Source organism: Phyllostomus discolor, chromosome 1 (genome assembly GCF_004126475.2).
Source record: "Phyllostomus discolor isolate MPI-MPIP mPhyDis1 chromosome 1, mPhyDis1.pri.v3, whole genome shotgun sequence".
In the NCBI taxonomy this organism is placed as follows: Eukaryota; Metazoa; Chordata; class Mammalia; order Chiroptera; family Phyllostomidae; genus Phyllostomus; species Phyllostomus discolor.
This window is the reverse complement of record NC_040903.2, coordinates 43,653,143-43,667,317: the sequence shown is the minus strand read 5'-3', so window position 1 is coordinate 43,667,317 and position 14,175 is coordinate 43,653,143. Positions and strand designations below refer to the sequence as shown.

Below are 14,175 nucleotides of genomic sequence, written 5' to 3'. Positions count from 1 at the left end.
TGTGAATGAATGAAAATTATATGTATTATTTTTCAGAAGGATGACAAATATATTTTTTGGTGTGCTATGAAATCTTAGTGTGCCAAGACATGAAAAGAGGGGAAAATCGTTGGTCTAGGTCAGGGGTGTCAAACTCATTTTCACCGGAGGCCATGTCAGCCTCTCAGTTGCCTTCAAAGGGCTGAGTGGACTTTTAGGACTGTATAAATGTAACTGCTCTTTAACAGTTAAGCAAGAGCTTGGCGCTGCTCCTGGGTAGAAACAAAGTGCTGGGTCAGACAAAACAAGGTGGAAGGTGGGATTCAGCCCATGGGCCTTGTGTTTGTCACCTATGGTCTGGGTTATAAATTTAAATCAGATTAAATTCTACCTTTTAGGCTGAGAAACTAGAGTATCACCATTAATGATAACTTCTATCACTGTAATTTCTTACTTTCAGACATATTAAAGTTAACTATTAAACACCATAGTCATTAGCTCTGTATTAAAGTAGCTTGAGGATAAACAATATGATTTATAATTCTTTGTTTTCACTGTATATTTTAGATGATCAAAATAACTTGCATATTGAAATTAAATGTGTAGCTCTTATGGGAGAGAATAAGTCATAAGGTAGGTGTGAAGAAATCAGAAAATTCCCTTCCATTGACCAATGTCCACCCCCATGACTGCCGCACTGCCTGCTTCCAAAGCAGGCCCTAGATGCTACTGTCATCCTAGGGTCCTGTGGTCACATGGTTCCTGAAAGGGGATCTGCCTTTCTTTCATCCCCCAAAAAGAAAAAGACAGTTTTCAAAATATGTTTTAATACATGTATCTTCTACATCCAAGAAGACGTAATGTTGCATTTCAAAGACAAACCATCCATTTAATTATTCTTTTTCAGAAGTCACCACTCTCTAGGAAGAATGAATTTGCTGAAATTTCAAGAAGGCTTTTAGTTAACTAAGACTTAATATCTTCTGATATTCTCCAGTGTGTCTCAATGTTCTCCAAAATATGACCAATGAGAAAAGCACCACATTTAAGGTCATTTAGATGAAAAAAATTCAGCTTACTGAACTCCTGGAAGAAAAGAAAACATTTTTTAAATAAGGTAAAAGTGTATTGAATTTAAACATTTTTCTTTGACATCAAAATTTTTTTCTAGGAGCAAGAGTGTCAATATCAAATCATTTTTTTTGTTATCTCCAAGGACATTTGGTTCTAGACATCCACACTTGTTAAATTATTATTTTTGGTTGTTAGTGCTAGAAGAGCTTATTTGACAGCATTTGTTATGTTTCACCAGTGGAGAATGGCTCATGGGGTCACCTTTGTGCTAATTCCAGTGTGCTACTAGCAGCTGTGTGTTAACATTAAGTTAGGGAGGTTCTGAGGCTTAAGTGAGTAGAAAAGAGTATTGTGATTCATTGCGCCTACTGTGTGTCTGTGTGTGTTTGCCATGGGAAAAGGAGAGAGCAGTTTGTTTACAAATATTTCCAGTTCCGACCTAAAATGGAAAAGTATGTTATATAAGCAATTAAATGTCTTCTTCCTGGGTTGAGCCCATAGGGTTGGTGGCCCAGTAAAAATATTCCCTCACATTGCTGCAGCCCACTCTAAGTAAAGGGTCTCCCTGACTTTACTGAGATCTGTATTTGTCAAGCCAAGAAGTCTTCTCTCCCACCCAGCAGCTGACTTTGCTGACCCAGAGGCACTTTTCCAGCTGGGTAAACTTACCATTTGGGGACCCTGTGGTGGTTCCCTCAGGAATGTGCGCCCCCCTCTGGATGCCTGCAGGGGTAGTCACTTCAAAGTCATCGTCAGTGTCGGTGCCGCTGGGGGTCAGAAAGGGGCTCTCGGTTCCCTGGATGGAGGGATTTACTCCTGCTTGTCCTGCAGGGAGGATTCTGTTCTGGACATCTGGATTAGCCTGGCTGCTGGGCAGGATAGCTCCGGGGAGCAAGGGCTGGAAGATGAGGCCTGTGAAGATGTGCGGGGCTACTGGCTGGAGTGAGGAAAGGAAACCGAAAAGAGTTAAAGGAATACATTTCAAAGGGCAGTCAACCAGCCTTTCTTCTTTGAGGGGAGCAAATTGGGGTAGGAATGGCAGGATGGAGAAGGTAGAGTCAGAGAAGATAATAAAGATGGGGTATTCCTCATCTTTAGGAAATTCCTCCCTGCCTGAGCCAAGCCTGATGCTGGTTTCATGACTGGGATGCCTTGCTGTGCTCCGTTTTCAGAAAGGGAAAGGGAAAGCCACCATCAAGCCGGTCACCAGAAGAGGAAGAATGCATCCTTGGCTAATATCAGGTGTAGTTGCAGGTAGAACTCAGGCAGAAAATTCCTACAATTACAACGCTAATCTCTGTTATTGACCTAAGTCATAGCCTTTTTTTGTTTTTGCCCATAATTTTAAAAAAAGTAATGTAGGAGACTAAAAATTAACAGGCAAAATTATTTCAAGTAGATTACTCAATCCGTATCTCGTGGTTTGCATCCCTTCATACTTCCTTTGATGTGTTTTTCAAAGGCACTGGAATATTCAGTCAAATCTTTCTTTTAGTAATTTTAATGATTTGCACACTGGTATGAATGCTGTTGCTGCCACATTTTTTTTCTTTTTTGAGAAAAAAAATCACTGTTAGAAATTCCCCCTCAGAAGAAATCCTTTAATACTGGCTGGTTTTGGAGAGAGTTCAGACAGAAACCAGTTCTCTGGGCCCGCCCAGTTCTGATAGAATAAAAGGGTCAAGAGCTCATAGTCAAAGTACAGGTCAGTTTCCTTGAACATCATTCTTAATTGTTAGTTTTCATTAAGAACCACTTAAGGAGCTTGTTAAAAAGGCAAGTTCCTGGGCTCTACTGTTAGAGAGGTTGTGACTGAGTAGGTTGAGGGCAGCACCCAGAAATCTGCATTTTAACCAGCATTCCAAGTTGTCCTGACTTGGTGGTCCAGGACTGAAGTTTGGGCAGCACTGTGAGTGCAGCCAGAATTAAACTTATGCTGGATGAGAGACAGGTGTAGAGTACAGAAGATTTCACACTGGGGATCATGACAGTCATAGGTTTGAAATAAAGAAGGTGGGCTGTGCACGTCATTACAAATCAGACACAAAGTGTAGACTCTATCGAATATATTACGTGTATATCCCACATAAGTGCAAATATAGTTTTATGAAATGTGTGTGTGTATGTGTGTGTGTGTGACCTGCATGAAAAACGTAGCTGTTACTATGGGTTTTACCAAAAAAGCTTGAAAATCACTGGCATAGTAGACAGAAATAAGACTTTCGATCTTTTTAAAAAATACATTAAAATAATCCTTACCTGAGGATGTTTATTAATTTTTTCAGAGAGTGAGAAAGAGAGAGAATTATCAATGTGAGAGAGAAACACCCATTGACTGCTTCCCATACATGCCCTGACTTGGGTTTGAACCAGCAATGTTTTGGTGTATGGGATGACACTTCTACCAACCGACTTACCCGGCCACAGTGGCTTTCAATCTGTTTTTGACCTTGAGATCTAATTTGCTTAAGCTCTCTGAGTCTCAGTTTCTTTATCTATAAAGTGGGGTTGAAAGTTTCTACTTTGTAATTTGGTGAGGATTAAAGGCAATGCATGTAATAGACCTTCTATTAGGTGCTTGTTCTATAGAATTGGCTCAAAAACTGGTAGTGGTAGGGGTTCATGTATCCATGTTGGCAAACAGCCCCATTATTTTATTGATGGACAGTCCAGCAGATCTCTACCTTTTCATAACAGAAAAATTTAAAAAAACACTGTTTTCCTAGATATTGCAACTTTTAATATCAATGTCATATTTAGATATCACATCAATTATGGGACGTGCATAGAAGGGCCTAGGAATGATAACATGAGTATTACTTATGTTAAGCCTTTTAGTCATTCATGTGTAGAGGGAGGGGATCGTTCATCACTATAAAACACTAGGAGATATATTTTCCTATTAAAATTAAAAATTTAAGTCAAGTAAATTAATTTTTCCTGCAATAAATATCAACATATATTATTCTACATCTGCATGCATTTTGATAATTTATAATCCTGGATTTTAATCAACATAAAGTAAAAAAATATGCACTGGCTTTCTGGATAGAATCGAATCTGACATCAATATATGAAAAACAAAAGTTAAGTCTTATTAATGGAGATGTAGCTGGGGAATGATGATAGAAGTCCCTTCTAGATAAAGGATGACCTAATGCAAAGAGCTATTAGAGTGTTCAATTTATTGTAGTAGATAGCAACTTTGGGGCTTGTGGTCAAAGAAACTATGGAGATGAGGACAGAAAACAGCATTGTGTTAGCACCGAAAAGAATTTTTAAGTATTAGGAATTAAAATTATTTTTTACCAGTTCCTCCGAGCTTAGGATAGTTCCCTAAAAGGAAAATAATAGTGTGAATTATTACACAAATAGTAATATATGCATGGCAAGATGTGTATAACATAACCTAAAAAGTTAAAAAAGTTTTAAAAATTATAAATAGAGAATTTTTAAGTTTTTAACAAAGTTCTAAAACTATCTTGTGACTTGCATCACAAAACTTGTCAGTACATGATGGACTGCTGGCATTATCCGATGTGAATTCTTTCATATTTTAAAATTTATATATTTTCTATTATTAAGTAATAGATGTACATTGAAGGAAATTTGGAAAAGGCAGAAAGCAATAACAAATATATAATCCCATCAAGCAGAGTTTGATGTATTTCTTTCCAAGTGTTTTTCACACATTTAGTTTTTACATAACAGAAGTCATGTCATTTATACAATTTGTGTCTTATCTTTCAATACTATACAACAATCACTTAACCATATAACTGACATACTTTAATAAATAGACTTTTGAATGATCACAAAGTATTTGCTTTTTGTTGCAGTTTACTTATGTTTTCTTTAAAATTTAAATTGAACAAAGTATTATTCTGTAGTATAAATATTATTTTGATTAATACATTTCCTGTATTTCAGATTATTTCGTTGGGCTGCATTCCCAGATGTGGAATGAAGATGGATAATAATTTTATATTTGATTCTGCTTTTAGAAGTAAAAGCTGGTACCTGATGCTCATATTTAATTTTGACTCTTGGTAATTTTATCAGTGATCTCAAGAATCATTTTCGACAAAAGAAAATAGGGAGAAAGATGAGGGAGTGTTTATATTACTTTTAGGGAAAATATGTATTTAATAAATAAATTAGAAATTAATAAATGAATCCCCAAATCATTACTCATTAGATTGATTCCATTACTTTATTTTTCTTGACAATGTGGTTTGAAGGACTGACTACTTGACTTGTGTGACATTTACTGTGTGGTTATAGTGGCATTTCTGAGCCTCCAGTTACTCATTTTCAAGTTGGAAATAAAAATGTTGTCTGTCAAAGGTGGCTTTGAAGATTAAATGAGATAGTACGTAATAAATAATAAAATACTTATAATAGTGCTTGGTACATAGTAAGGACTCAGTAAGTGTTCTCATTATTATCAATATCCATATAACACCAAGTAAATAGGAAACTTGGCAACTATCTGGTAAATTGAAGCAAGACTAAATATTTCACATTAAGATGTTTAAAACAAAAATCATCATACAAATCATCTTACCTGGGCTCCAAGGTGTGCTACAATAAGTGGTAACATCTGAAAAAAAAAGGTAAAAATTCAGTAAAAAATATATTCAAAGCTGTGTTCTGATAGATGGTATAAATATCAAGATTTGCTTAAAAACACAATATTTGTTAAACAACTACTTGTTACTAATGTATCATTTGTAATTATACATATAGGCTCATAGAGCTGGATAGGAATCAGAACTCATCCAAACTGTAAAAAGATTAGACCCAGAAAGATTCAGAAACCAGTACAAGGCAGCACACTGAGAAGGTAGAAGTTAGTAAATTGGATGATCCAAAATTAATTTTGGTCTTAAGCCACCTCCAAACTGAAAATTATCCCAAGAAATAATAATGTAAAGTGTGATAAAGATGCATGTTTATTTTATGTTACTTCAGAAGATACATTAAAACGCAGTAGAGCTTTTAAAATACAAAAGTTTGAAAGTGAGCCACAGAGTGGTTAAGTATCTTGGCCAACATCACACAGGTAATAAGGGGAGAGCTGAGATTTGACCAGCTGTGTGATTAGAATTCACTCACCCATGTTGGCCTTGCTTTAATAAATGGGAGCTTTGGACTGGTGACCAAGTTCCTGGCAGAGGACCCCGGAAAGGCAGGGTCAGAGGGACTGGAGCTACACAGAAGGTCAGGCATGAAGGGAGACCTTTGGTGGTGGTATAGCCTAGAGGTGTTGAGGAATCTCCACTGAGAATGGGAATTGATTTACGTTATTGCACGTTGGGGGGTGTGCAATGTTAAACCCTTTCTTTTACTGAACCTTTAATAACATCTACAATGACAACTAATGCATATGACTGGAGTGGATACTCTTTGCTGAATATGAAGATGTACTAAGTCTGACTTCAAGGTTAGAGCAGGGCGGTAATTGAACTGAAGTTGGGCAGTTGGCGTGTGGATTGTCAAGATCACATGTTAGAGGAATTCTCTTTTTATTTGCCTGCCTCTCTGGTCCATTTAAGAGGATCGCTTTTATTATTGAGGTATAAATAAGCAGCAAATATGTTGAGTGAAGGCTTTAATATATCTGTATGAAATAAGTACAAGTATACATCTCAGTATTAAAAAAGAAGTGTAAAAATTCATTACATGACAGACTTTCACAAATATGAATTAATGAAGCAGCATAGAGTGTCCTGTGTTGTTATTTTGGACAAAGGTATGAAAAAATTTATAGTTGCATATAATGTGAAATTTAAATTGAGCAGCATAAAATTACTTTGTCAATTCAACTCAGTTTTGAACATAATGACTAATTAATACAAGCTTACTCTTATTGAAACCTGGAGGTGTCCATAGTGGTAAGAAGGTGGTTAGGATACATCAGTCCACTGTAATATTCATGCTTCTTAATTTGGGAATGTGTTTTCAAAGTCTTATATTTTTGTATGTCTTTGGACCTACAAATTCCTTTCTTAAGAACTGGTCCTAAGGAAATAATCATTGATATGGTCAAAAAGTTAGTTACTAGGATGTTTACTGTAACATAATTTGTAGAAGCAAATTTTGAAACCCCTCCAAATTTTTCAATATAATGGAATACTAAACAATCACTAAAAACTATATTATAAGTGACTATTTCAAAACACAAAGACTAATCAATATTCATTAAGGGAAAATATTATTATAGAACACTAGATATTGTAAGAACATATTTTATTAAAAAATGTGCTTACCATATCACAAAAAAAAGACAGGAAAGACATATCCTATAATGCTAACAGTGTTTAATTCTGGCTATTATGACTATATTGCCCCCTAATGTTAAACTGAATTCTTTGGGTGTTTTTTTGCTCACCTGTATTTTCTGAGTTACCTATAATTACCATATACGATATATGTAATAAACAATAAAGCTTCTACCCAAAAATTATACCATTATGTGAAGCTGAGATAACTTGTTAGGGAGAATAAGTTATCCATAATGACTTAGTCCAGTCATACAGGGACCATTATATTTTTCTCAAGAGCCTAATAATCTACTTAAGGAAGTTTCAAAGAGGTAAAAATTAAGGCTTTGTCCCTAATTAGAATTCAAACACTCCCCTAAGTGTTTGATGCCCTAAGTATATCCTTTATATCTTACTGTGAGAGGGTTTTCTAGAGGTTTTCCTGAAAAATGATGGTGGGAAATAGGAAAGATCTAGAAAGTACTTGGGGACTTTCAAAGGGACCTGATCAACAAGTCCAAAAGGGAAAGATTAGATTTGCTGAATTTAGATTTTATTCTCCTCTTAATTTTAGTTTGGGATGATTCTGGCCATCCAGAAAGCCTTCAATGGAAAACCCAACACGCTGCTTGACCGGGGTGGTGAGCACACCACACAGTGTGCAGACGATGCGTTGTGGCATTGTGCACCTGAAACCTGTAGAATTGTATTGATGTGTCACTCCAATAAATTCAATATAATGGAAAAATGATACAAAAAAACCCCCACACCATGCTAGAGAAGAATCCTGCTACTTCTCAGTTTGCCCCCTTATACTTTTCACCCTTCAGCCTTTCCAAGCTCTTCGCATTTCTCTGCCACCCATGATAAATGCAGGCTAGAGAGGTTATGGGGCAGCATGCTCAGTTTTCTGGGTGTATTCTCATAGATTTTCAGCAAGAACCAAACTGTCAAAGACAGTTCCATGTTCTGTAGGGCATCCCTTTGCGAATTATCTGGGTAAAATGTTTGAGAACCTTAAAAAAATTCTTTCCTTCCCTTTAGACTTCCATCTGTGAGAAACCGCTCCCCAATGGTAAACTGAGGTCCCATTGTTGAACTTACTTGTGGCTGCAGCTGCTGCTGCACGTTTAGTGCCCCCAGGGTCAGTGGGAGGGTCTGGGCAGCAGGTGCCATCCCTGCAGGAGGATTTAGCTGTAAGGCAAAGAAGATTTTCACTGTGTTGTTTCAGTTTGAACATTCAGGAAGCTATCATGTATTTACTGAATATAAAACATGTTTAAATAAAAAATTTGCTATGCAAATGTGAAGTATACTATATTTCATTTGGAATAAGTTATGGAGACAGAGTTCACAGACTAGTCTACCAGCACAACCTTATGTTGTCTAACTTTTTTCCATGTTAAATTTTCCTTTGGTATTTAACTCATTCTTTTTGAGAACTACTTAGGATTTCATCCTAGCTTTTTGTTTTTGGCAATAACAGCAACAATTCTTGGAATTTTTCCGAGGGTTTTCTTATGAAGAAATGATTCTTCATAGGAACAAAGTATCTATTTTGCATATAATCTATTACTATGAATTGTACAAATCTGATCACTGGATCCAGATTTAATCTGGAAATACACTTTAATCAGGAAAGGAACTTAAATTATATATATAGTTTAAATCACTGTACCGATATTCTATAAAAAATGAAAATCTTTCTGTCCCTTCTGGCTTGCTCTAGTCATTGGGGTGGAGATAGTGGTTATGTGTTGCAGTGGGTGTGCAGGTGCTGTGGGGGGCAGAGAGGAAGGTCTGGTTAAGAAATGGGGAGAGGGACTTGGATAAGAGGTGAGAAAAATTAAAAAAGTAAAGACTTAAGAATTAGGATTCTTTTAGAGGCTATTTTGCTCAGAAAAATATTTCATGATGTATTGAATAGCATTCAGTTCTCTGACTTCCCTGTCATCTCTCTTTCAACTAATCTACCATGAATATGTGTGTGTGTGTACATTTGTGGATACACACACACATACACACACTCAATGTTAGGTATATATACCCAACAATGGATATTAAAATGATATAAAAGAGTACTTACCAGCTGCAGATCTGACCCCAGTGTGAGCATCTGTGTCAATGGTATTAGACTTAAAGAATGGAAGACCTGCAGGGCATTGAAATTGATGAGACAAGAGGAAGTCTGTTTTCACTAACCTGTCGTCAGTGGTGGAAATCCTCAAGTAACTTGTACTCCCATCACAGGTGGATTTGCCATGAAGGTAAATGAAGGTGAAGCTTCAGCGCCTCTCACTAGTATTGCCCCTTCTTTGGCTCTGGAGGCACCCTAGCAGTCTATCCAGTGTATGGCATTTGTCAGCTTAAAAAATGTGTATTACTCATTTCTCATCTCCTTGTGAATTATCCACTTTAGTACTTAATTTTACATATCTAATTTTGTATTCTTTTTCTTAAAGAGTATCCCCAAATTACATAAGCTTCAGTTTCCCTAAAGAGAGAGATAGGCTTATGACTTGAGTATTTCATAATGTCCACAGATTTAAAAAAGAACTTTAGACTCTGTTTTTATCTGACTGTTTTACAAAGTCTAGATGAAGGTGAGGTGGGGGTCTTTAGAACAGAGAGGATGGGTTACAGTCAGAAGAAGGGTAGTAGCTAAGAGACAAAGTAGTTTTCCAAAGTATTTAAATATGCTTTGAAGAAATAGACACTACAGTGATGCATTAGCTCATCATCAGTAATGGAACTTGAGGAAATCTGCAGTTGTTTTCATAGATTACCTCTTAATCCCTGTTAGCTCTGGCAAATACTACAGTGACATGTCACAGTATCACAGGGGCATAGAAAACTGAACTTTATCTATGGGTACAGCTGTTGCTTTTCAAAGTTTACTAGATTGGGTGACTAAAACAAATTATTATTCAGATAAAAGGAAAAAGAATGAGGATGCTTTATTTTCCTGACTTGACTTTTTCAAAAAACTGTATGGTTCCTGTTTTGCTTTTTTCCCTGAAAGGAAAGCCTCTCTCTCATTTAGTCATGCGACACTGTGTAAGTCTTGATTTTAAATCCACTAGTCTTACCACATGTCCTTCACTGGTCTGCAACGTTCCTCTCGGAGGGCTCTTACCTGATTCGGTTGCTGTTGGTTCAGTAGGGTTGTCTGATCTGGAACCAGCTGAGCTGGAGGAAGTCCCAAAGCAGGGCTGAGCTGCATCTGTGACAACGAATATTTGAAGAGTCAGGGATGTGTTTGAGGTTTTGTGTCCATTTATTCTCAGGATGTAACAATTTGTCCCAAATGCAAAAATGTCTGCCTTTAGGCTCTGTGTGTTTGGAATTTTAATTTCCTGGAACATCTTATGCACAACAGGGGATGGACCTGTAGATGGAAAAATGTCAGCCTAGGTGGTGAGTGGTGTGGGGAGGGAGACAGCGAGGGAGAGGACACATGGATTTCTAGCTTCCCATTTCTTTTCTGTGACTGCCTTCTTCTTTTTTCAGGGCATGAAAGACATAGTCTGCCCTTAGCTCTTTACACATATGCTTTTCCGCAGTGCTTGAAGGCATGCCACCATGACTCCTAGTGTGTTTTCATGATGCATTCTGTTTTTGACCTGTACCTGACGAGTCACTTTCTGTAATGAAAGTGAAGTCCCTTTTCTGGCCAGAGTATTTTCCTAGTGTATTAAGAACCACTGAGTTTAAGGGGTGAAAATGTGCTTGTGATTCATATGCTATATTTGTATAGTTTTGTTTAAAGATAAGGAAACTGAAGCTCGGACAAGCAGAGTGACCTGCCTGAGGTGACATGGCAAGTGGCAGAGCCAGTACTAGGATCTTGAAAGTACTCTTGGTCCTTGAAGAATGGAGTCCTTCTCTTGGTTTCTCTCAGCACTCCCTCTGCATTCAAGTGGAACTCCCTGGCTTGGTTGACCCCAGTTAGCCTTTGCTTCTGGCTGTACCTCAGAGGGCAGTGGGGTGGGGTGTGGTCTTTGAGTAGTGCCCTTGGGCCACTTCGATATACCCTGGAGCTGCCACTAATTCCTGGTTTCACTTTGGACTTTCCTCCTCAGTTATAAGAGGTAAGACCAGCATTTTCCATTCTTAGAGGTTCCTATAAGCTTTAAGATATGTAAGTATAAATTCTGCAAATTTATTTTCATCCCTTATAAGCTATTCTCAACATGGTAGCCAGAGCAGTCCTTTGAGAAGAGCAGTCTGCTCCTTTCACTCCTCCGCTCATCCCCTGCGTAGACTTCTATTCTCACTCAGAGTACAAGCCAGAGACCCTAAAGGGGCCCAGAAGGCCCTCATGCCTGGGCCCCGGTGCTGTCTCTGTGACAGCTAAGGCCCAGTCCTGCCTCAGAGCCTCACTCCGCCTGTTCCCTCTGTCTTGAAAGCTCTTTCCCCACACATTGGCTCACTCCCTCACCTGCTTCAAGTCTTTGCTTGAGCTCATTTCTTCCTGAGGCTCACTGACCTGAATATGCAACCTGCCCCATCTCCAATTCCTAAACAGACCTACTGAAAACAAGTGTTGGGCTATTTTAAGTGACCACATTTGCAAATTTATTCATTTTGATGCCTTTATGATAATTCAATAAATTAGCTTACAAATCATAAAAAAGTCACAACTATGTGTCCTGATTTTTTGGTTGATAAATACCATTACTATACCTAATAGATATCTCAGTGCCACCTGCCCTCCCGCTCCCCACATCCCCTGCACCATGTTTCTCTAGCTGCTCTTATGTTATTGGCTGTTAGCAGTCTACACTGACCTGCATGCTACTCCTCAGTCTACATTGAATGGAAGCTGTGTTCCTGGAAATTTTATTTCTCTTCAGTTTTTACAAAGTGTATAGTAACTTAAATATATAAGAGACACTGTTTAGGAGAACCTTTTGGTAAATGTATTTGAAGTGAAAAATCAATGTTTTACAAAAAAAATTTAATTTCCTAATTTACCTTGTTTAGAAATTGAATTTGTGCAAGATAACTTCTTTCAAGGACATGTATATCATTTGGAATGAAATACAAGGGAAGTTTATTCATGTCTGTTCCATCCTTTTCCTACGAGATCATCTTCTTCATCTCCTGACTAATCATAGTTATAATTTATCATTTAACAGTTTTTAGAAATTATTTATTACTTATTAGTACTGTGCTAGTGAACACCATGGAGGACCACACCCTTTTCCCCCCTCATCACTGTATTTTCAACAACTGGGTGGTTTATAGAAGGTTTCCGGTAAATATTTGTTCATGGTATGGATTACTACAGAAGTGTCAGGTGGGCTTGAAGCTCACCTAAAATGTTTTCTTTGTGCTCTGCTATTTTATAGCAAATATATTCTAATTAGTTTCTTAATGACCACACTTAAGTATAACAAATAGTCAAAGGGAAGCCTACTTAGAGGCCCAGCCTATCTCTCGGTCTATAAAATATTGGAGGACATTGGAATATATATTCAAATGCAAGTGCTCAATTCTTTCAAAAACCTGTCACATGTAAACACATTTTGTGATGAAATGTTCTAAGTCAAAAGTTATAAAAAAGTCTGTAATACTTCCTTGCAATTGCATGATTTGGTAGTCTTTTTAGAGTTTAGATAATCTAGATGTTTTGTGCTTCTAATTAGAAAAATCAGAAAATGTAGTTTACTTCTTTAGTCATGAGAAAATAATTAGTTGCCAAAAAACCTTAAATTCTTTTTGGGAAGTAAAATTATATTCCACTTGAGTAGTTATAATCCAAGGTATTCTTTTTTCCCCTCATTTCTACTATGGCTCTGCCCAAATAGCAGAAGTCCCACCACAATAGAGTGGATGCATTTAAAAAATGTAAGTACATTAAAATATGCACTAATATTTTGTTAGTTTATCATCTGTCACCTTGGAAAATAAAAATTGAAAACTAAGGGAATGGGTCACAGAAGAGAGCAGTTTTAGTGGAGAGCAGGAAGAGCAATAGTTCTGCAATTAAGATGCTGCTAAGGCTGGTTGGCACATAAAATAAACATGTTGCACTTACTGGTAATGACTGAGTTGATCCCAGAAGACAAAACAGTAGAATCATAGTCTTCATGTTTCAAATTGCTACCTATAACAACAAAATAGTGTTATTCTTTTACTCCATTTTTTCCTTTTGAGGAAAGATGATACTTAAAAACAGAATGTTTTATTTGAAACGTGGTCAGTTAATGTTACCTTTCTCTCCACTAGGCAAAGTGCACAGGTGAAGTCCAGTTGATTCCTCCAGTTCTTATGGAGAAAATTTTATCCTTTGATGAGTTGTGAGTTTGTAGAAGGAATTTAAACTGAACTCCAGGAGGTTGGCAACTGAAAGACCAATCAGGCAGGACTCAGCTGTGAAATCATTTGGTTTCCTTCATTTCCCAACACTTCATTAAGTGAGTTATTAGCTGCAGACATCATATTACCCAATGTCTACCATTTGAATAGATGGTATGTCTGCCATTTAAATAGATGTCTTGTGTAATTAAAAAGTATACAATTAAAAACATTAAAACCCTTCTTCATCTTCATCTTCTTCCCAAATGACTCTCCAGAGGTACCTGTTTTATCATGTATATATGGACATATAAATCAAGCATCAAAATATAATTATGTGTTAAAAAATGAGGTCTATTATGTATATTGCTCTTCAAGTTACTTGGTTTACTTGATAAATCATGAACAATTTTATGTGTCTGTACATATAGATTCGTTTAACTTATTTAATGGTTACATTATATTATATTACATTTCATTTTGGTGGATATTTAATCCATTTCCATTTTATTTTATAATTAAAGAAGTGGTACAATGGATATTCTTATACTTT

The 14,175-nt window shown here is 36.8% G+C and overlaps 1 protein-coding gene across 1 annotated transcript; it reads right to left on the bottom strand.

The window, feature by feature from the left end:
• Window positions 1-892: 892 nt before the first annotated feature.
• On the bottom strand, window positions 893-13,433 carry AMTN (amelotin). The gene is made up of 8 exons (XM_036020737.1): window positions 13,363-13,433; window positions 10,456-10,542; window positions 9,406-9,471; window positions 8,424-8,513; window positions 5,621-5,656; window positions 4,363-4,389; window positions 1,723-1,990; window positions 893-1,065 (listed from the first exon to the last, which is right to left on the bottom strand). The coding sequence occupies exons 1-8, from the start codon at window positions 13,414-13,416 to the stop codon at window positions 1,055-1,057; spliced, it is 639 nt and encodes a 212-aa protein (XP_035876630.1). The 5' UTR covers window positions 13,417-13,433; the 3' UTR covers window positions 893-1,054.
• Between the last annotated feature and the right edge of the window lie 742 nt (window positions 13,434-14,175).

Coding starts and splice junctions, on each gene's coding strand:
- AMTN (XM_036020737.1), bottom strand. CDS start 13,416: ATGAAGACTATGATTCTACTGTTTTGTCTTCTGGGATCAACTCAGTCA. Junction 10,543..13,362: donor GATCAACTCAGTCATTACCA/GTAAGTGCAACA, acceptor TCGTTGTCACAG/ATGCAGCTCAGCCCTGCTTT. Junction 4,390..5,620: donor TAGCACACCTTGGAGCCCAG/GTAAGATGATTT, acceptor TTTTCCTTTTAG/GGAACTATCCTAAGCTCGGA.